The sequence below is a fragment of the Medicago sativa genome, chromosome 7 (genome assembly GCF_051527215.1).
Source record: "Medicago sativa cultivar Bolivia chromosome 7, Bolivia_mono, whole genome shotgun sequence".
NCBI lineage: Eukaryota > Viridiplantae > Streptophyta > Magnoliopsida > Fabales > Fabaceae > Medicago > Medicago sativa.
Window position 1 is genome coordinate 52,862,081 of NC_140755.1, and position 18,155 is coordinate 52,880,235.

Sequence of the window (18,155 nt, forward strand, 5' to 3'; positions counted from 1 at the left end):
CATTCATCACATTTTCAATCTAGTGGTATACACTTGAAATCCAACCTTGTTTTCATTTCTACCTTCATTGTTTTCTTTTGTCATTTTCACCGATGGCCAATTTTGAAAACCAAACCCAATTACTTGAGGAAAGAGAATCCAAAATTGCTTCCTCTGGTAGTCTTTATGAGGATATGATTCAAAACATTTTCACTTTTTTACCAATCAAACATGCAATTGTAACTGCAACAACCGTGTCTCCTAGGTACAAAAGATCATGGTGTCATAATCGCCGATTCTTGTTTGATAGAGACTTATGTTTCCGATATAGCCAACAAAATTTGGCTGCAATAGTTGATCATTTATTCAATTCGCATGAAGGTGACGAAATTAAAACGTTTCAGTTACATATCGATCCTGTTGGGATTGAAGTTTTGCTTAAGAGATGGTTGCAAATATGCACTAACAAGGATCTAGAGGATCTTGAGCTGACTTTTTACCAACCTGGTTTCACAATTGAATCTACTGTTTTTAACGCACTGCACAAGTTAAAAACACTAAAATTGGCTCAATGTGTGATCCAGTTACCAGATGTTCCAAGTGGTTTGCAACTTTTGCAAAAGCTAAAGCTAGCTAACATCCACATCACTGAAGAAATGTCTGGTATGTTGATTGAGCATTGTAAGATGCTTGAAATGATTGTTTTAATTAATTGCTCTACAATTAAGAAATTGAAATTAATTGCTAGACAAAATAAATATTTAAAAAATTTGAGAATCGATTGTTGTGAGGACTTGGAAGAGATTGAAATCGATTCACCAACTCTTCGTTCAATTTTTTATCATGGAAAATTTCCAATTGTTCGAATTGCTCAAGGGATGCAATTGTCCGATGCTTTCTTTCGCTTTACACCATCAAAAGAATACATGCAATCTACTCAGCTAGAAGCTCTTGCCAAAGATTTCTCGCATGTCAGCATTCTCACCACTACACCTCAACTTATTGAGGTATATATATAAACAAGCATATGCTTATTCTTATTTATTTACATTTCACTATTTACTATTTTATTTAATTACTTACAAACTATATCATGCAATATATCTATATACATTTTTTTTGACCAAATATATGCACTTATTATTATTATTTGAATTTATTGATGCCTTTAATAATATGCATAAATTATTAAACCTTGTAATTTTAGGGAGTGGCTGTAAGGATTCGTGATGGGGTATTTCGAGAAGCACAATATTCTTTTGGAAATTTGAGGGAGCTTCAATTGTTGATGGATGGGGCTATATTTTGCAATCCATACGATATAACTATGTTTCTAAAAAATTGTCCATCTTTGGTGAAATTGTTCATTGATGTAAGTACTACTACTTCATTCTATTAGTTAAGACTAAAATTTTAATTAATCTTTTATTGATATGAATCTAAAAGTATATGTATTATTTTTTTAAGATTGGTTTTTAGATCTCAGCCAATCCATGGAATTTATTCTTTTGGTGGACAATCCACCAAAGGATAATTGAGTAATTCTAAATGGATAGAATTGCTTGCAATCTTGATTATTATTTTTTTAATTATAAAATTGAAGGTGAAGTCAATATTTATAAATAATGGTTGTGAAACAAAATAATAAAAATATTGTTAAATAGGAAGAAGAAGAAGAATATATGTGTATATACTTTTAACATTGATGTAAAACCCTAATTATAAACATAGGTAGAAAATTAAAATTAAAATGATAATTTCGAATAAAAAAATACAATTTATATAAATAAAAAATATAGGCGTCTACTTCTGATCCCTTAAGTAATTTATGATATTTATTTCTTTGAGCTTGACTTTAACCTATATTTGCAGCTAAAAAAATACAAATTTGACCTTGGAATGTATTGGGAATTGCACCATAAACCTCAGCTTGACAAGTGCAATCACAAATTTACTCAACTTAAAGTTGCAGTGGTGAGAAGTTTTAATTTTTTGGCTTCTGAACTTGAGCTACTAAAGATAATTTTGCAAAGAGCAACAATATTGGAGATGGTATTTTTAATTCTACCAGAGAATGGATGTAGCGAGTTCAGACCAGAATATGCAAAACTTATTCATTCTTGGAAAGCATCAACAAAGGCCAAAGTATATGTATATGAAAGTTATTATGATGAGAGTTTCGGTAATCCAACTCATTCAAAACGTTGGATCCTAGACGAATTTTGAGTTTCAAATTTAGTAGTATGTGTTTCTCCTATAGAGTTGTAATGTTATGATGTTATAATGGCAATGTGCCAATTTTGCTTTATGTTCCCTTGTTTATTTCATATGTCTTCGGTGTAACCAACAACTCTATATTTCAATCTTAAACTTCATTGTTTTTCCTCCTTAACTATACTTTGATTTTATGATTTATTATTCATTTATCCATTCTTTTTCCCTTTTTAGGGATACAATGCCGACGATGTATTTATAACTTCACCAATGCACACATATATAACACTCTTTCTAATTAAGAAGTTGAAATGGTTAGTGAAATTAAGGTGAAATATTTCAAGATATATACATTTACCATTACATTGAAGGTCATTCCAAATAGAGTACATTTTATATGTGAAAGTTACATAAAATAAATATACTGGAAATTATTGGGTAGCTATTAATTGATTATGTTAAAATTCGAATATTAGATTATCAGAGTATATATTTGCCACTTAAAACCTTATTCGATTCCCCTCCATTCATTAATATTCGGTGGATTATGATCTATCAGATGGATGTTCAAGTCATAAAGATTTTTTATAGAATAACATGGACTTGGTTGTAGCAAACTACTCCCTCAGTCACTAATTATAAACAAAAAAAAAAAAAAAAAAAAAAAACTCAAATCATACTTAGTAAGAAGTGTATGCTTCGTAAATCCTATGTAACAGACCAGAGCACACCCTTCCAAGTTTCCAGCTTCACCGCAATTTATTAAAAATAGCACGAAAGTGAATGCATTTCAATTTACCCCTGAAAATATTAAATCGCAGATATTGAAAAGGAATGACGCACATAGTGATTCCGAGTAAATTGGCTATCACTCATACGATCAGCTCAACCCTTCAATACCTTTGCTCCAGACATTGTTATTGCCTTGCCTACCCCTGTACCCTCCACCCAGGGACGGAGCTACCTATAAGCAAAATAGGGCAGCCGCCACCCTTAACTACATGCAATACTGTACTTCTATATGCATATACAGTGATCGCCACCCCTCCCTTGGCAATAAATGAATGCAATACTCACACCTTTTTATAATATTGATGTGGCTTTCCTTGATGGATACACCCTCCGTTTCAAAATATAAGCAAAATTCACTTTTTAGGTTCATTCATTTAATGATGTATATGGTCCATATTATGAACCACATTCATCATTAAATGAATGAACCTAAAAAATGAATTTTGCTTATATTTTGAAACGGAGGGAGTACTTTTTTATGTGCATTTACTTTTGTAGGATATATCTATTTATTTGTCTTCAAACTAATTTTATACAATTATGAATAAAATTTAATTATCGTCGATGTTGTTTATCATGTGTTATATTTTCGCCACCCTTAATAATTTTTTCTGGCTCATTCCCTGCCTCCACCATCCCTGTAACAAATGTATTTCACATACTCATAAATTCCCTGTCAAATTCTATTGAGTCTGTTGAACTTCAAACATCTGTTATATCCGACCAACTTCACTCAAACTGACCAACCTTTTGACACTAGCACTGTTATTCGTAACATAGTTCATAATCCTTATTTTGACTATAAGAGAGCTATAATCTCTCTCATAAGTTCATCAGATCTGCTATTCAAAAGGAGGAAGTATAGATCAGAGGAGTTGTTGGCGTTCAAGAAGGAACAAAAAGAGCTGAAGAACAAGATTAAAGAACTCTCTCAGAGAATATCAGATTTTTTTCATATTCAAGAGAGATTTATGCAGAATCAATCAGATTTGAAGGCTACTAAAGATGAAATCAGCTTAAACATGATGATTCTAATGGATCTGCTTTCTAAGAAACCTTAGGACAGTATTTATATGCTTTAATATTTGTGCAAGAGAGCTTTTATATTGTATTTTTGTGTAAAATCTGTTGTTATATACAATTTTCTTCTATTACATGTTCTTAATTACTTTTGTTGATAATAAAAGGGAGAGAAAATGATAAGACGAATTAATATATAGTAATAATAAGGGGAGACAAGGTGGTATTGGCTTGGGTCTTGGGAGTGTGATCTTCCGCAAGGTCTCAGGTTCGATTCTTTCCGTGCCAATTTAGGTGGGCTATTTAGCTTCTTCGAAAGAAAGGGAGACAATACATAATTATTGAAGCTTGTTTAAAGGGGAGGAAGACAAAAAATATTAAAAGTTATATCCAAGTCTGAAACAGAGAAATAAACATGTTTTAATTGTGTGTTGTTTTTAACTTTTTGAATGGGTGTGAAATTTCAAAATACTCAGTCTGATTCTAGCGAGACTTGGTACTTAAGAATTTTCAAATTGTATCCAGACTCTGAATGAGTGTTCTAATGAGATTCAGTACCTAAGAGTTCTAATCAAACTAGACTCATAAAGAGTGATTCAAAATCCTTTTAAAGTCTAATACAGGTTTAAAGTTCTGATATGTTTATATTTATATGCTCTGATGCGCTTAATTGTGATTAAGAATGAATTTAATTGACCTGGATATGACTTAGGGGGATCTTACAAACCTCAGATCTTGGGACTGGGAGATTCAGGGGGAGCATACGAATCTTAGACCTGAAGTCAACCTGTTAATTAAATTAACAACAATTGGTCCAAATACTTGTGTTTGTCATCATCAAAAAGGGGGAGATTGTTGGAACAAAATTGGTTTGTACAATTCATCTAAGGTTTTGATGATAACAAAGTATTGAAGAACAATTGTATATGCTAATATTTCTTCAAGTGTGCAGGACCATAAAATAAAACCTATAAATGGCTTGGATATGTATAAGAGCATCAGAAGCATAAGAGAAGCTTAAAAGACTATGATAGAAGATCCGAAGAAAGGTCACTAGAAGCCAACATCTTGGATCAGAAGAAAAGATGCTACTCATAAGTTGAAGATTAACCTCATCAGACTATGAAGATCATCAGACTCAAAAGACCTCGTCCGACATGGAAGACCTCCAGACTCAAAAGATCTTGAGGGACCCATACTCCACGTCAGATTTATCGTCTTCTGAAGCTATCTCTATCAAGGATATGATATTACAATTTTTTCTTATTCTAACCACATTTAGAAACAAACAAAGAACTTCAAGGAGAAAGAGAATGAATAGATAATTCCAGTTTCAACAAAGGAATTTCAAATGACTATTAAATGGAATTATCCATATCAGGCAATGGTCAAACCTCCTTGATTCAAAACTTCTCAATGACTCTGAATGTGTTGGAACTCTTAAATATTTACTTATATAAGGAGTTGAAGACCTGAAGTAGATCAACAAGACTCTGCTATTTTTATTGTGTCATTACTCTGCAAAAATCAAATAGCGCAAAATCACTTATAATATCTTATCATAGTTTGTATCATAGAAATTCTAAAGCCTTAAAAGTATGTTCTGTATTGTTTAGTTTACACCTCTGATTGTTTATAAAATGTAAGAACACATTTGTTTTTGTAAACAAAAAAAAGTCTCTTTCAGTTGTGATTGAGTATTGGAAGTCTCCGATCTGCGTGCTTGCTCATTAAAAAGTGTCTTTGAGAAATTGGAAGTCTCTTGCAGTTGTGCTTGAGCAATGGAAGTCTCTTTCAGTAGTGATTGAGAAATAGAAGTCTCTTGGTTGTGACCTTGAGCATTTTGAAGTCTCTTGCAAGCGTGCTTGAGAATTTGGTAGTCTCTTGGAAGAGTCCTTGAGCAATTGTAATCTAGTGAGATTATTGTTAAATCCCTTGGAAGTGCAAGGGGACTAGAGTACTCATGTGTTGTGGAAGAAACCGGTATAAATTGTTGTGTATGTTCTCTCTCTCTCTCTCCCCTCCCTTTATCTTCCTGTTCTGTTTTATCTGCTGCATTCAGACTCTGTATCCATCAGACTTTGACCAGTGTTAACACTTCGAAAAAGAATCAGAAAAATCAAACACAATATTTAACCCCCTTCTTCTTGTGTTTTTCTGACCTGTTCTGAAACACTTAGAAAAGTTTTTAGAAAAAGCAAACGCAATTCAACCCCCTTTTTGTTTTTTTTTCCAACCTTCACATAACATCCTGCAGAACATCTATACTATGAGAACTATAATTTCAATAAACAATTTATCTTTGATAAAATTTAATCTATCCTTAAGGAGTGGTTTAATGAAAATATTAGCTAATTGAAGCTTTGTTTCAATAAAATTTAATTCCACATCTCTCTTCTGAGCATGTGATGGGACAAACCGCAAGTGCACGGTTTATCGAAGTAGTAATAAAAGAGAGTATCGTTCCAACAGGGAGTTGTTCAATTTAATTAACTTTTAGAGAATGATTATAGAAGAAAGATTGTAAAGTAGAGATTTCAGTTGGTTGAAAAGAAATATAATAATAAAAAGGAGCCTTGGGATTATTGGTTTGTCATAATGACAAGTCCTTCACTAGCCAAGACCTTAACTTATAATTTCATGTTTTATACCTAATTTCTAAAGACCGGTTTCCCTTTAGCCCCTCACCTTTCCGACCATGTCCAGTGAGAGTTTACCTCTAGCAACCAAACATATTTCGCTGATTTGATCACTAGAAGAAGCTTATAAGGATTGAAACTACCCATGTCTCAAGAATAGCAAAGACTATTTCGCTGCCTTTGCAATTCTTGTCTAAATTCACTTGTTCCAATATCAAAGCTCCGCTTTCGCATTATGAATTGATATTTGAGATGATGGATTAACAATTATCAAACCCTCCACTTTCGTTTCCACAGTTTGATAATGGTAAATTCATGTTAAAACGGTGAATTTAGATTAGAAATTAAGGTTACATGAAGTTAGGGTTAAAGCTTGGTTCGATTAGGATTATGTCATTAGACTTATCCAACAATCCCAAGACAAGAGAAGTCTACTCACTCATGTTCATCGTAGACATAGAGAAGAAGAGAGAAAGCATAAAGTAAATAACAAGAAAGTAAAGAAATAAAAGGATGAACTTTATTGAGAAAGACAATTGTCACTTATTGAATTCCATGAAATAAAGAAGAATATTTGTGATGGGAAGCTACTTTATTTATAGTTTACATTCGACTTAAAATCTAAGCAACTACATGGGCTTTTCGGTAAAACTAAAACAGAGTAGATTAAGTCCTAAGCAAAAGCAGCAAAAGGGCATTCTGGGAGGTGGCACGGCCGTGCCACATGTTGGCACAGGCCGTGCCAAGCTTTTGACTTGAGGGAGACTTATTTTTGTCTCTGAATCTTCGTATTTTTGCTCCGAATCAGCTCCAGTCTCCTTTCTTTTGCTCCAAGACTCAATCCATCAAATATTCTTTCCTGAAATATAAAAATATGCAATTGAAGTAAAATAGTTCAAAAAGGAAATAATATTGAAATAAAATAAACTTAAATCTAATTAAAACGAAAGCAAATATTATAATAAAACTGACTAATTATTGACTCGTCAGCATGATTTCTAATAAATTGATGTTTAACCTCAATATGATTAAACCTAGAATGTTTAATAGGATTCTTATAAATATTAATTACACTTGTATTATCATATAAGATATGACTAAAAGTGTACCTTAGGGAGTAATCTTCCAACTTATTTCTTACCCGCAAGACTCGAGAACATCAATTAGAAGCATATGCATATTATGGTTCTGCAGTTGAAAAAACAATGGTGTTTTGCTTTCTACATGACCAACGTATTAAAGTTTTCCCACCAATTGGCATGCTCCACTCGTGCTATTCCTTTCATGCTTATCCCCAACAGAGTCATTATCACGGTAGGCTATTAGATCAAAATATGAACCCTTGTTGTACAAAGGCCAAGATCTACAATTCCTACCAAGAATCTGAAAATTCTCTTGACAGTTGTGTGATGAGATTCTTTTGGACAAAATTTAAATCTTGCACATAACCCCACTGAAAAGACTATATCAAGCCAACTTGCAATCAAATGAACTCCACTGCAAAGACTATATCAAGCCTACTTGAAGTCAAGTGCAAAAATGATCTAATCATGCATCTAAATTACTTTTTAGAGATATGTTCCTATTTTCATCTTTGTCAAAAGTACACAACATTAAAGATTTTAACAAAGAAAAAATAATTACAGATTCTAACAACTGAAAAAATTATTTACTATGTTTGATTACAATTGCTCCAACACACAAGTTAGAGACTTCCTTTCCTCACACAAAAAGACTTTTACAATCAGTGTTTTATAGAAGACTTTGTATGTGTTTAGACTTTAGAACTCATAGAGTGGTAAACTTACTTTAAGTTCAAGAAACTTCTAACACTAGGAAAATCTAAGATACTAAGTTTGTAAGAATTTTTTAAATGTTTGTGAGCTTTTGAATTTGACAAAGTTTTGCACTTGTAAAAATGTGTAGTCTCTTTCTGTTTCTTCAAACTGCTCATGTCCTTGTATAGGAGAGAAAATAAAAGAGTTGGTGTTTGAAGATTACCACCTCATCAAATTCGTCCTGAGAAGCTCTGATTCAAATTTGAAAACTTTATCTCAAATGGATAATGTTGTTGATTAGTACTAGGCAAGTATTTTCCTTCTTATGGAATGATTTATTACATTCTCTTTTCCATTGAAGTTGCTTGCTTGTTTCTGCATGTGGTCAAAATAAGACAAACAATATTCCCAGAACTTTGAAAGCGACGTTCCTTCAAAAGAAGACAAAATTGGTCAGAGTGACCCAGCCTGCTGGTGTGTCCTTCAGAACTTGCTTCCTCCTACAAACCAGAAATAGTCCAGTCCCCTTGCACTTCCAAGGGATTTCACTGCAATCACACTAAATTACAATTGCTCAAGGACACTTCCAAGATACTTTTTTATGTGCATTTACTTTTGTAGGATATATCTATTTATTTGTCTTCAAACTAATTTTATACAATTATGAATAAAATTTAATTATCGTCGATGTTGTTTATCATGTGTTATATTTTCGCCACCCTTAATAATTTTTTCTGGCTCATTCCCTGCCTCCACCATCCCTGTAACAAATGTATTTCACATACTCATAAATTCCCTGTCAAATTCTATTGAGTCTGTTGAACTTCAAACATCTGTTATATCCGACCAACTTCACTCAAACTGACCAACCTTTTGACACTAGCACTGTTATTCGTAACATAGTTCATAATCCTTATTTTGACTATAAGAGAGCTATAATCTCTCTCATAAGTTCATCAGATCTGCTATTCAAAAGGAGGAAGTATAGATCAGAGGAGTTGTTGGCGTTCAAGAAGGAACAAAAAGAGCTGAAGAACAAGATTAAAGAACTCTCTCAGAGAATATCAGATTTTTTTCATATTCAAGAGAGATTTATGCAGAATCAATCAGATTTGAAGGCTACTAAAGATGAAATCAGCTTAAACATGATGATTCTAATGGATCTGCTTTCTAAGAAACCTTAGGACAGTATTTATATGCTTTAATATTTGTGCAAGAGAGCTTTTATATTGTATTTTTGTGTAAAATCTGTTGTTATATACAATTTTCTTCTATTACATGTTCTTAATTACTTTTGTTGATAATAAAAGGGAGAGAAAATGATAAGACGAATTAATATATAGTAATAATAAGGGGAGACAAGGTGGTATTGGCTTGGGTCTTGGGAGTGTGATCTTCCGCAAGGTCTCAGGTTCGATTCTTTCCGTGCCAATTTAGGTGGGCTATTTAGCTTCTTCGAAAGAAAGGGAGACAATACATAATTATTGAAGCTTGTTTAAAGGGGAGGAAGACAAAAAATATTAAAAGTTATATCCAAGTCTGAAACAGAGAAATAAACATGTTTTAATTGTGTGTTGTTTTTAACTTTTTGAATGGGTGTGAAATTTCAAAATACTCAGTCTGATTCTAGCGAGACTTGGTACTTAAGAATTTTCAAATTGTATCCAGACTCTGAATGAGTGTTCTAATGAGATTCAGTACCTAAGAGTTCTAATCAAACTAGACTCATAAAGAGTGATTCAAAATCCTTTTAAAGTCTAATACAGGTTTAAAGTTCTGATATGTTTATATTTATATGCTCTGATGCGCTTAATTGTGATTAAGAATGAATTTAATTGACCTGGATATGACTTAGGGGGATCTTACAAACCTCAGATCTTGGGACTGGGAGATTCAGGGGGAGCATACGAATCTTAGACCTGAAGTCAACCTGTTAATTAAATTAACAACAATTGGTCCAAATACTTGTGTTTGTCATCATCAAAAAGGGGGAGATTGTTGGAACAAAATTGGTTTGTACAATTCATCTAAGGTTTTGATGATAACAAAGTATTGAAGAACAATTGTATATGCTAATATTTCTTCAAGTGTGCAGGACCATAAAATAAAACCTATAAATGGCTTGGATATGTATAAGAGCATCAGAAGCATAAGAGAAGCTTAAAAGACTATGATAGAAGATCCGAAGAAAGGTCACTAGAAGCCAACATCTTGGATCAGAAGAAAAGATGCTACTCATAAGTTGAAGATTAACCTCATCAGACTATGAAGATCATCAGACTCAAAAGACCTCGTCCGACATGGAAGACCTCCAGACTCAAAAGATCTTGAGGGACCCATACTCCACGTCAGATTTATCGTCTTCTGAAGCTATCTCTATCAAGGATATGATATTACAATTTTTTCTTATTCTAACCACATTTAGAAACAAACAAAGAACTTCAAGGAGAAAGAGAATGAATAGATAATTCCAGTTTCAACAAAGGAATTTCAAATGACTATTAAATGGAATTATCCATATCAGGCAATGGTCAAACCTCCTTGATTCAAAACTTCTCAATGACTCTGAATGTGTTGGAACTCTTAAATATTTACTTATATAAGGAGTTGAAGACCTGAAGTAGATCAACAAGACTCTGCTATTTTTATTGTGTCATTACTCTGCAAAAATCAAATAGCGCAAAATCACTTATAATATCTTATCATAGTTTGTATCATAGAAATTCTAAAGCCTTAAAAGTATGTTCTGTATTGTTTAGTTTACACCTCTGATTGTTTATAAAATGTAAGAACACATTTGTTTTTGTAAACAAAAAAAAGTCTCTTTCAGTTGTGATTGAGTATTGGAAGTCTCCGATCTGCGTGCTTGCTCATTAAAAAGTGTCTTTGAGAAATTGGAAGTCTCTTGCAGTTGTGCTTGAGCAATGGAAGTCTCTTTCAGTAGTGATTGAGAAATAGAAGTCTCTTGGTTGTGACCTTGAGCATTTTGAAGTCTCTTGCAAGCGTGCTTGAGAATTTGGTAGTCTCTTGGAAGAGTCCTTGAGCAATTGTAATCTAGTGAGATTATTGTTAAATCCCTTGGAAGTGCAAGGGGACTAGAGTACTCATGTGTTGTGGAAGAAACCGGTATAAATTGTTGTGTATGTTCTCTCTCTCTCTCTCCCCTCCCTTTATCTTCCTGTTCTGTTTTATCTGCTGCATTCAGACTCTGTATCCATCAGACTTTGACCAGTGTTAACACTTCGAAAAAGAATCAGAAAAATCAAACACAATATTTAACCCCCTTCTTCTTGTGTTTTTCTGACCTGTTCTGAAACACTTAGAAAAGTTTTTAGAAAAAGCAAACGCAATTCAACCCCCTTTTTGTTTTTTTTTCCAACCTTCACATAACATCCTGCAGAACATCTATACTATGAGAACTATAATTTCAATAAACAATTTATCTTTGATAAAATTTAATCTATCCTTAAGGAGTGGTTTAATGAAAATATTAGCTAATTGAAGCTTTGTTTCAATAAAATTTAATTCCACATCTCTCTTCTGAGCATGTGATGGGACAAACCGCAAGTGCACGGTTTATCGAAGTAGTAATAAAAGAGAGTATCGTTCCAACAGGGAGTTGTTCAATTTAATTAACTTTTAGAGAATGATTATAGAAGAAAGATTGTAAAGTAGAGATTTCAGTTGGTTGAAAAGAAATATAATAATAAAAAGGAGCCTTGGGATTATTGGTTTGTCATAATGACAAGTCCTTCACTAGCCAAGACCTTAACTTATAATTTCATGTTTTATACCTAATTTCTAAAGACCGGTTTCCCTTTAGCCCCTCACCTTTCCGACCATGTCCAGTGAGAGTTTACCTCTAGCAACCAAACATATTTCGCTGATTTGATCACTAGAAGAAGCTTATAAGGATTGAAACTACCCATGTCTCAAGAATAGCAAAGACTATTTCGCTGCCTTTGCAATTCTTGTCTAAATTCACTTGTTCCAATATCAAAGCTCCGCTTTCGCATTATGAATTGATATTTGAGATGATGGATTAACAATTATCAAACCCTCCACTTTCGTTTCCACAGTTTGATAATGGTAAATTCATGTTAAAACGGTGAATTTAGATTAGAAATTAAGGTTACATGAAGTTAGGGTTAAAGCTTGGTTCGATTAGGATTATGTCATTAGACTTATCCAACAATCCCAAGACAAGAGAAGTCTACTCACTCATGTTCATCGTAGACATAGAGAAGAAGAGAGAAAGCATAAAGTAAATAACAAGAAAGTAAAGAAATAAAAGGATGAACTTTATTGAGAAAGACAATTGTCACTTATTGAATTCCATGAAATAAAGAAGAATATTTGTGATGGGAAGCTACTTTATTTATAGTTTACATTCGACTTAAAATCTAAGCAACTACATGGGCTTTTCGGTAAAACTAAAACAGAGTAGATTAAGTCCTAAGCAAAAGCAGCAAAAGGGCATTCTGGGAGGTGGCACGGCCGTGCCACATGTTGGCACAGGCCGTGCCAAGCTTTTGACTTGAGGGAGACTTATTTTTGTCTCTGAATCTTCGTATTTTTGCTCCGAATCAGCTCCAGTCTCCTTTCTTTTGCTCCAAGACTCAATCCATCAAATATTCTTTCCTGAAATATAAAAATATGCAATTGAAGTAAAATAGTTCAAAAAGGAAATAATATTGAAATAAAATAAACTTAAATCTAATTAAAACGAAAGCAAATATTATAATAAAACTGACTAATTATTGACTCGTCAGCATGATTTCTAATAAATTGATGTTTAACCTCAATATGATTAAACCTAGAATGTTTAATAGGATTCTTATAAATATTAATTACACTTGTATTATCATATAAGATATGACTAAAAGTGTACCTTAGGGAGTAATCTTCCAACTTATTTCTTACCCACAAGACTCGAGAACATCAATTAGAAGCATATGCATATTATGGTTCTGCAGTTGAAAAAACAATGGTGTTTTGCTTTCTACATGACCAACGTATTAAAGTTTTCCCACCAATTGGCATGCTCCACTCGTGCTATTCCTTTCATGCTTATCCCCAACAGAGTCATTATCACGGTAGGCTATTAGATCAAAATATGAACCCTTGTTGTACAAAGGCCAAGATCTACAATTCCTACCAAGAATCTGAAAATTCTCTTGACAGTTGTGTGATGAGATTCTTTTGGACAAAATTTAAATCTTGCACATAACCCCACTGAAAAGACTATATCAAGCCAACTTGCAATCAAATGAACTCCACTGCAAAGACTATATCAAGCCTACTTGAAGTCAAGTGCAAAAATGATCTAATCATGCATCTAAATTACTTTTTAGAGATATGTTCCTATTTTCATCTTTGTCAAAAGTACACAACATTAAAGATTTTAACAAAGAAAAAATAATTACAGATTCTAACAACTGAAAAAATTATTTACTATGTTTGATTACAATTGCTCCAACACACAAGTTAGAGACTTCCTTTCCTCACACAAAAAGACTTTTACAATCAGTGTTTTATAGAAGACTTTGTATGTGTTTAGACTTTAGAACTCATAGAGTGGTAAACTTACTTTAAGTTCAAGAAACTTCTAACACTAGGAAAATCTAAGATACTAAGTTTGTAAGAATTTTTTAAATGTTTGTGAGCTTTTGAATTTGACAAAGTTTTGCACTTGTAAAAATGTGTAGTCTCTTTCTGTTTCTTCAAACTGCTCATGTCCTTGTATAGGAGAGAAAATAAAAGAGTTGGTGTTTGAAGATTACCACCTCATCAAATTCGTCCTGAGAAGCTCTGATTCAAATTTGAAAACTTTATCTCAAATGGATAATGTTGTTGATTAGTACTAGGCAAGTATTTTCCTTCTTATGGAATGATTTATTACATTCTCTTTTCCATTGAAGTTGCTTGCTTGTTTCTGCATGTGGTCAAAATAAGACAAACAATATTCCCAGAACTTTGAAAGCGACGTTCCTTCAAAAGAAGACAAAATTGGTCAGAGTGACCCAGCCTGCTGGTGTGTCCTTCAGAACTTGCTTCCTCCTACAAACCAGAAATAGTCCAGTCCCCTTGCACTTCCAAGGGATTTCACTGCAATCACACTAAATTACAATTGCTCAAGGACACTTCCAAGATACTTCTAAATGCTCAAGCGCACAATCAAAGGACTTCCAATGCTCAATCACAACTGAAAGAGACTTCCAATGCTCAAGCGCACAAGCAAGAGACTTCCAAAGGTTTACAAATAAATAAGATTTGTTCTTACACTTGATATACAATCAGAGGTGTATATAGTATAATTCAGGACGAACTCTAAGACTTAGAATATATAAGCTAAAAACTTTGATAAGAAATTATTAAGTGTTTTATGTGCTTTTTAATTTGACAGAGTAATGCCACAATTAAAATATCAGTCTTATTAACTTTCTTCAAGTCAGCAGCTCCTTATATAGGCAAGTGTGTGTGCATTAAGAGTTGTTGAGAAACTTCAAATAAAAAATGTTGGGCCTTTGCCTGATATGTATAATTCCATTGATTAGAAATTTGAAATTCCTTTGTTGAAACTGGAATTATCCTTTCATTCTCTTAGTCCTTGAAGTTTTTTGTTTGTTTAAACACGTTGCTAGAAGAGGACATACTGTACTATCAAACTTTGATAGAGGCAGCTACAAAAGAGGACAAATCTGACGTGGAGTATATGGGTCTCTCAATATTTTCTATACTTCTGAGTTTGAAGGTCTTTAGAGTCCGATGTAAATCTCTAGAGTCTTAGTATCATCCTTTCTTCAGATTCAAGGTGTTGACTTGTGGTTGACCTCTCTTCAGATCTTCTACCATAGTCTTTGAGCTTCTCTTGTGCTTCTAATGCTCTTATACAAGTTCAGACTGAAGGTGAGAAAAATACAAAAAGGGCAGGTGGAATTGTGTTGGCTTTTCGTGGTTTCTTTTTCTAAGTGTTTAAAAGCTGGTCTGAATCTGAAGTATACAGATTCTGACTCAGAGTCTGAATGCAGCGGATAAATATATAACACAAAGATGAAGAGACAGAGAAAGAGAAAAAGAGAAAGAGAGAGAGAGAGAGAGAGAGAGAGAGAGAGAAAGCAGACACAAAGAAATTTTATATAGGTTCCAAAAGACTTCATTGCTCAAGCACAACTTCCCAAGACTTCCTTGCTCTAGGACACTACCTAAAGGCGTTCTTGCTAAAGTACAACTCCAAAAGACCTCCCCTCGCTCAATCACAACTGATTGATACTTCCTAAATGCTCAAGGTTTAACAAAGAGACTTATCTTCTCAAGCACGTAGGTGAGAGACTTTCTAAATGTTAAAAACAGTAAACAAATCAATTTGTTCTTACACTAGATTTTACAAAGGTAGTGTAAATTGTTCAAATGAACAAACTCGTTAGGATTTATAAGATATGAACTTGAATATAAAAGTCCTAAGCGTTTTGTGTTGTTAGATTTGAATGGGTAATGGCACAGTAAAATAGCAGAGTCTTGTGAATCTTCTTCAGGTCTTCCGTTCCTTATATAAGCAGTCAGTTGAGAGACATTGGAAAAGAGTGTCAACGCAAATAGAGTCGTTGAGAAGCTTCAATCAAGAAGGTTGACCATTTGCCTAATATGGATAAATCCATGGAATAGTCCTTTGAATTTCCTTGTTGAAAGTAGAATTATCCGGTGAATTCATTTTGTTTTTAAGGTCCTTTGTCTGTTTGCGCACGTAGACATAAGAAGCCAAAAGAACTCATCTAGAAGATCCTTTGATAGGGCCAATTCATAGAAGAAGATAAAACCTACGTGGATTCTGGGTCCCTCAGGATTTTCTCAAATCTGAGGGGTCATCCAAGTTTGCAGTTAGCTTCTGAGTCTTATGATTTTCACAGAATCTGTCGAGGTATCTCTCCAGCTACTGTCTGGCATCTTTCTTCTAAGGACGCTAATTTCTAGTTGACCTTTCTTTAGTTCTTCTACCATAGTCTTCTAGACTTCTCATAGTCCTTTTGATGCTTTTCATATGTTCATCCTTCAATGATAGATTAATTCTTTGGTTCTGGACACTTGAATATATGTTAGTAATCCAATTGTTCTGCAATACTTTGTTATCATCAAAACCCTAGAGGAATCGTATGAACCACTCTTGTACATTTCAACAATCTCCCCATTTATTATGATGACAAACACAAGTATTTTGAACAGTAGTTGTTAATCTAATTAATAGTTAGACTTCAGGGTATGAGGTTTGTAAACTCCCCATGAGTCTGACAGTCTCATGTTCAGAGGCTTGCAAGCTCCCCCTGAGTCTATCATAGTCCATTATGGTGTGGTTTGCAAGCTCCCCCTAAGTCATATCCTGGTTAATTAAATTCATTCTTAATCACTCTTGAGTGAATCAGAACAAATAACAATGTAGCATATTAGAACATCAACAAGATATCAGATTTTTGGTCACACAGAGGTTTGCATGGTTCACTTAAGTCCAGTCTGATAATTTATCTTAGTCTGATAAGATTTCAATTAAGCACAATATTTTTTATTTCCATAATTTTAATTTTTTTTTTACTATGTATGTTGTTTACCTTTTGTTATCACTATATATTACTTTCCTCTTATCTTATATTTTCTTCCCCTTTTGTCATCAGTAAAAATAAGGAAGAGTTTATATATATATATATATATATATATATATATATATATATATATATATATATATATATATATTACAATGTAAAGAGATGAAAAGTATCCCAAGGTTCCTTGAAGAACAAATCCATCATAATCTTCACATTTGACTTCAAGTATGCTAGAAGATGCTTGAGATATGATACACTTTGAGCAAGACTTCTCAATTATTCCATCAGATATGCATTTCTCTTCTCATACATCAGAATCCCTTCTGAGATGGATGGTTCTTAAGCTTGGTTATGATTGACAGTGCTATTGGTGGATGGAATAGGCTGATTAGGTAGTGTTTAAACAGATTTTGTGTTGGTAAATTGAGGTTCAGGATTTGTTCTAGGTGTTGAAAATGTAAGACACAGGAATGATGTAGAGACTTATGTTCGAATCAAACCATTGTCTGGGTTGATGAAGGTATTCGGTTCAAGATCTTGTTCGTTGTTGGTTGGAGGTTCTTGTATAATTTCCGGTTCTGGAATAAGTGCAGCTGCTTCTGCAGATTCAAAAATTGACAGGTTCTTTGGTGGAGTTTGGATGATAATAGAGATATGTTTAGATGTAGGTTTTCTTTTAGATCTTGGCTTAGATGGATGTTTAGATAATCCACTTTAAAATCTTGCCTTGAGAGCTTCCATCCTGGCTAACAACATTTTTCTATAATTGCTAATATTTTTAATAATAACATTAGAAGCTTTAGCATGTTGCAGAATTTGCATAGATGGAAATTGAATGCCAACTAGAAGCTCTTAATCGAAAGTGCTATCTGGTGTGGGAATGGGTGGTGGTGAAGCATTTTGTTTGAATATGTGAGTTACATCTTTTATTGAGGATACACTTTTAGCGTCTAAGGTATGATTTAGAGGATTGGGATGAGAGAATTTCATCTAAGGTATGATTTATGTGGTTAGGTCAAGGTGGGGATGGGGGTAAAGCATTGACATCCATAATAGTTTCAGAGTTACCTGATGGGTCTGCTGCAACTTCTTGTCTTCCTATTCCTGAAGACTCAATTTGTTCATAAGTAGTCTTATGT

The 18,155-nt window shown here is 33.4% G+C and overlaps 1 protein-coding gene across 1 annotated transcript; it reads left to right on the forward strand.

Moving 5' to 3' along the window:
- The first annotated feature begins 92 nt into the window (after positions 1-92).
- Positions 93-17,734, forward strand: LOC146906699 (putative FBD-associated F-box protein At1g61330). The gene is made up of 5 exons (XM_085728940.1): positions 93-642; positions 856-986; positions 1,187-1,351; positions 1,852-2,161; positions 17,451-17,734. The coding sequence occupies exons 1-5, from the start codon at positions 93-95 to the stop codon at positions 17,732-17,734; spliced, it is 1,440 nt and encodes a 479-aa protein (XP_085585066.1).
- The last annotated feature ends 421 nt before the right edge of the window (positions 17,735-18,155 follow it).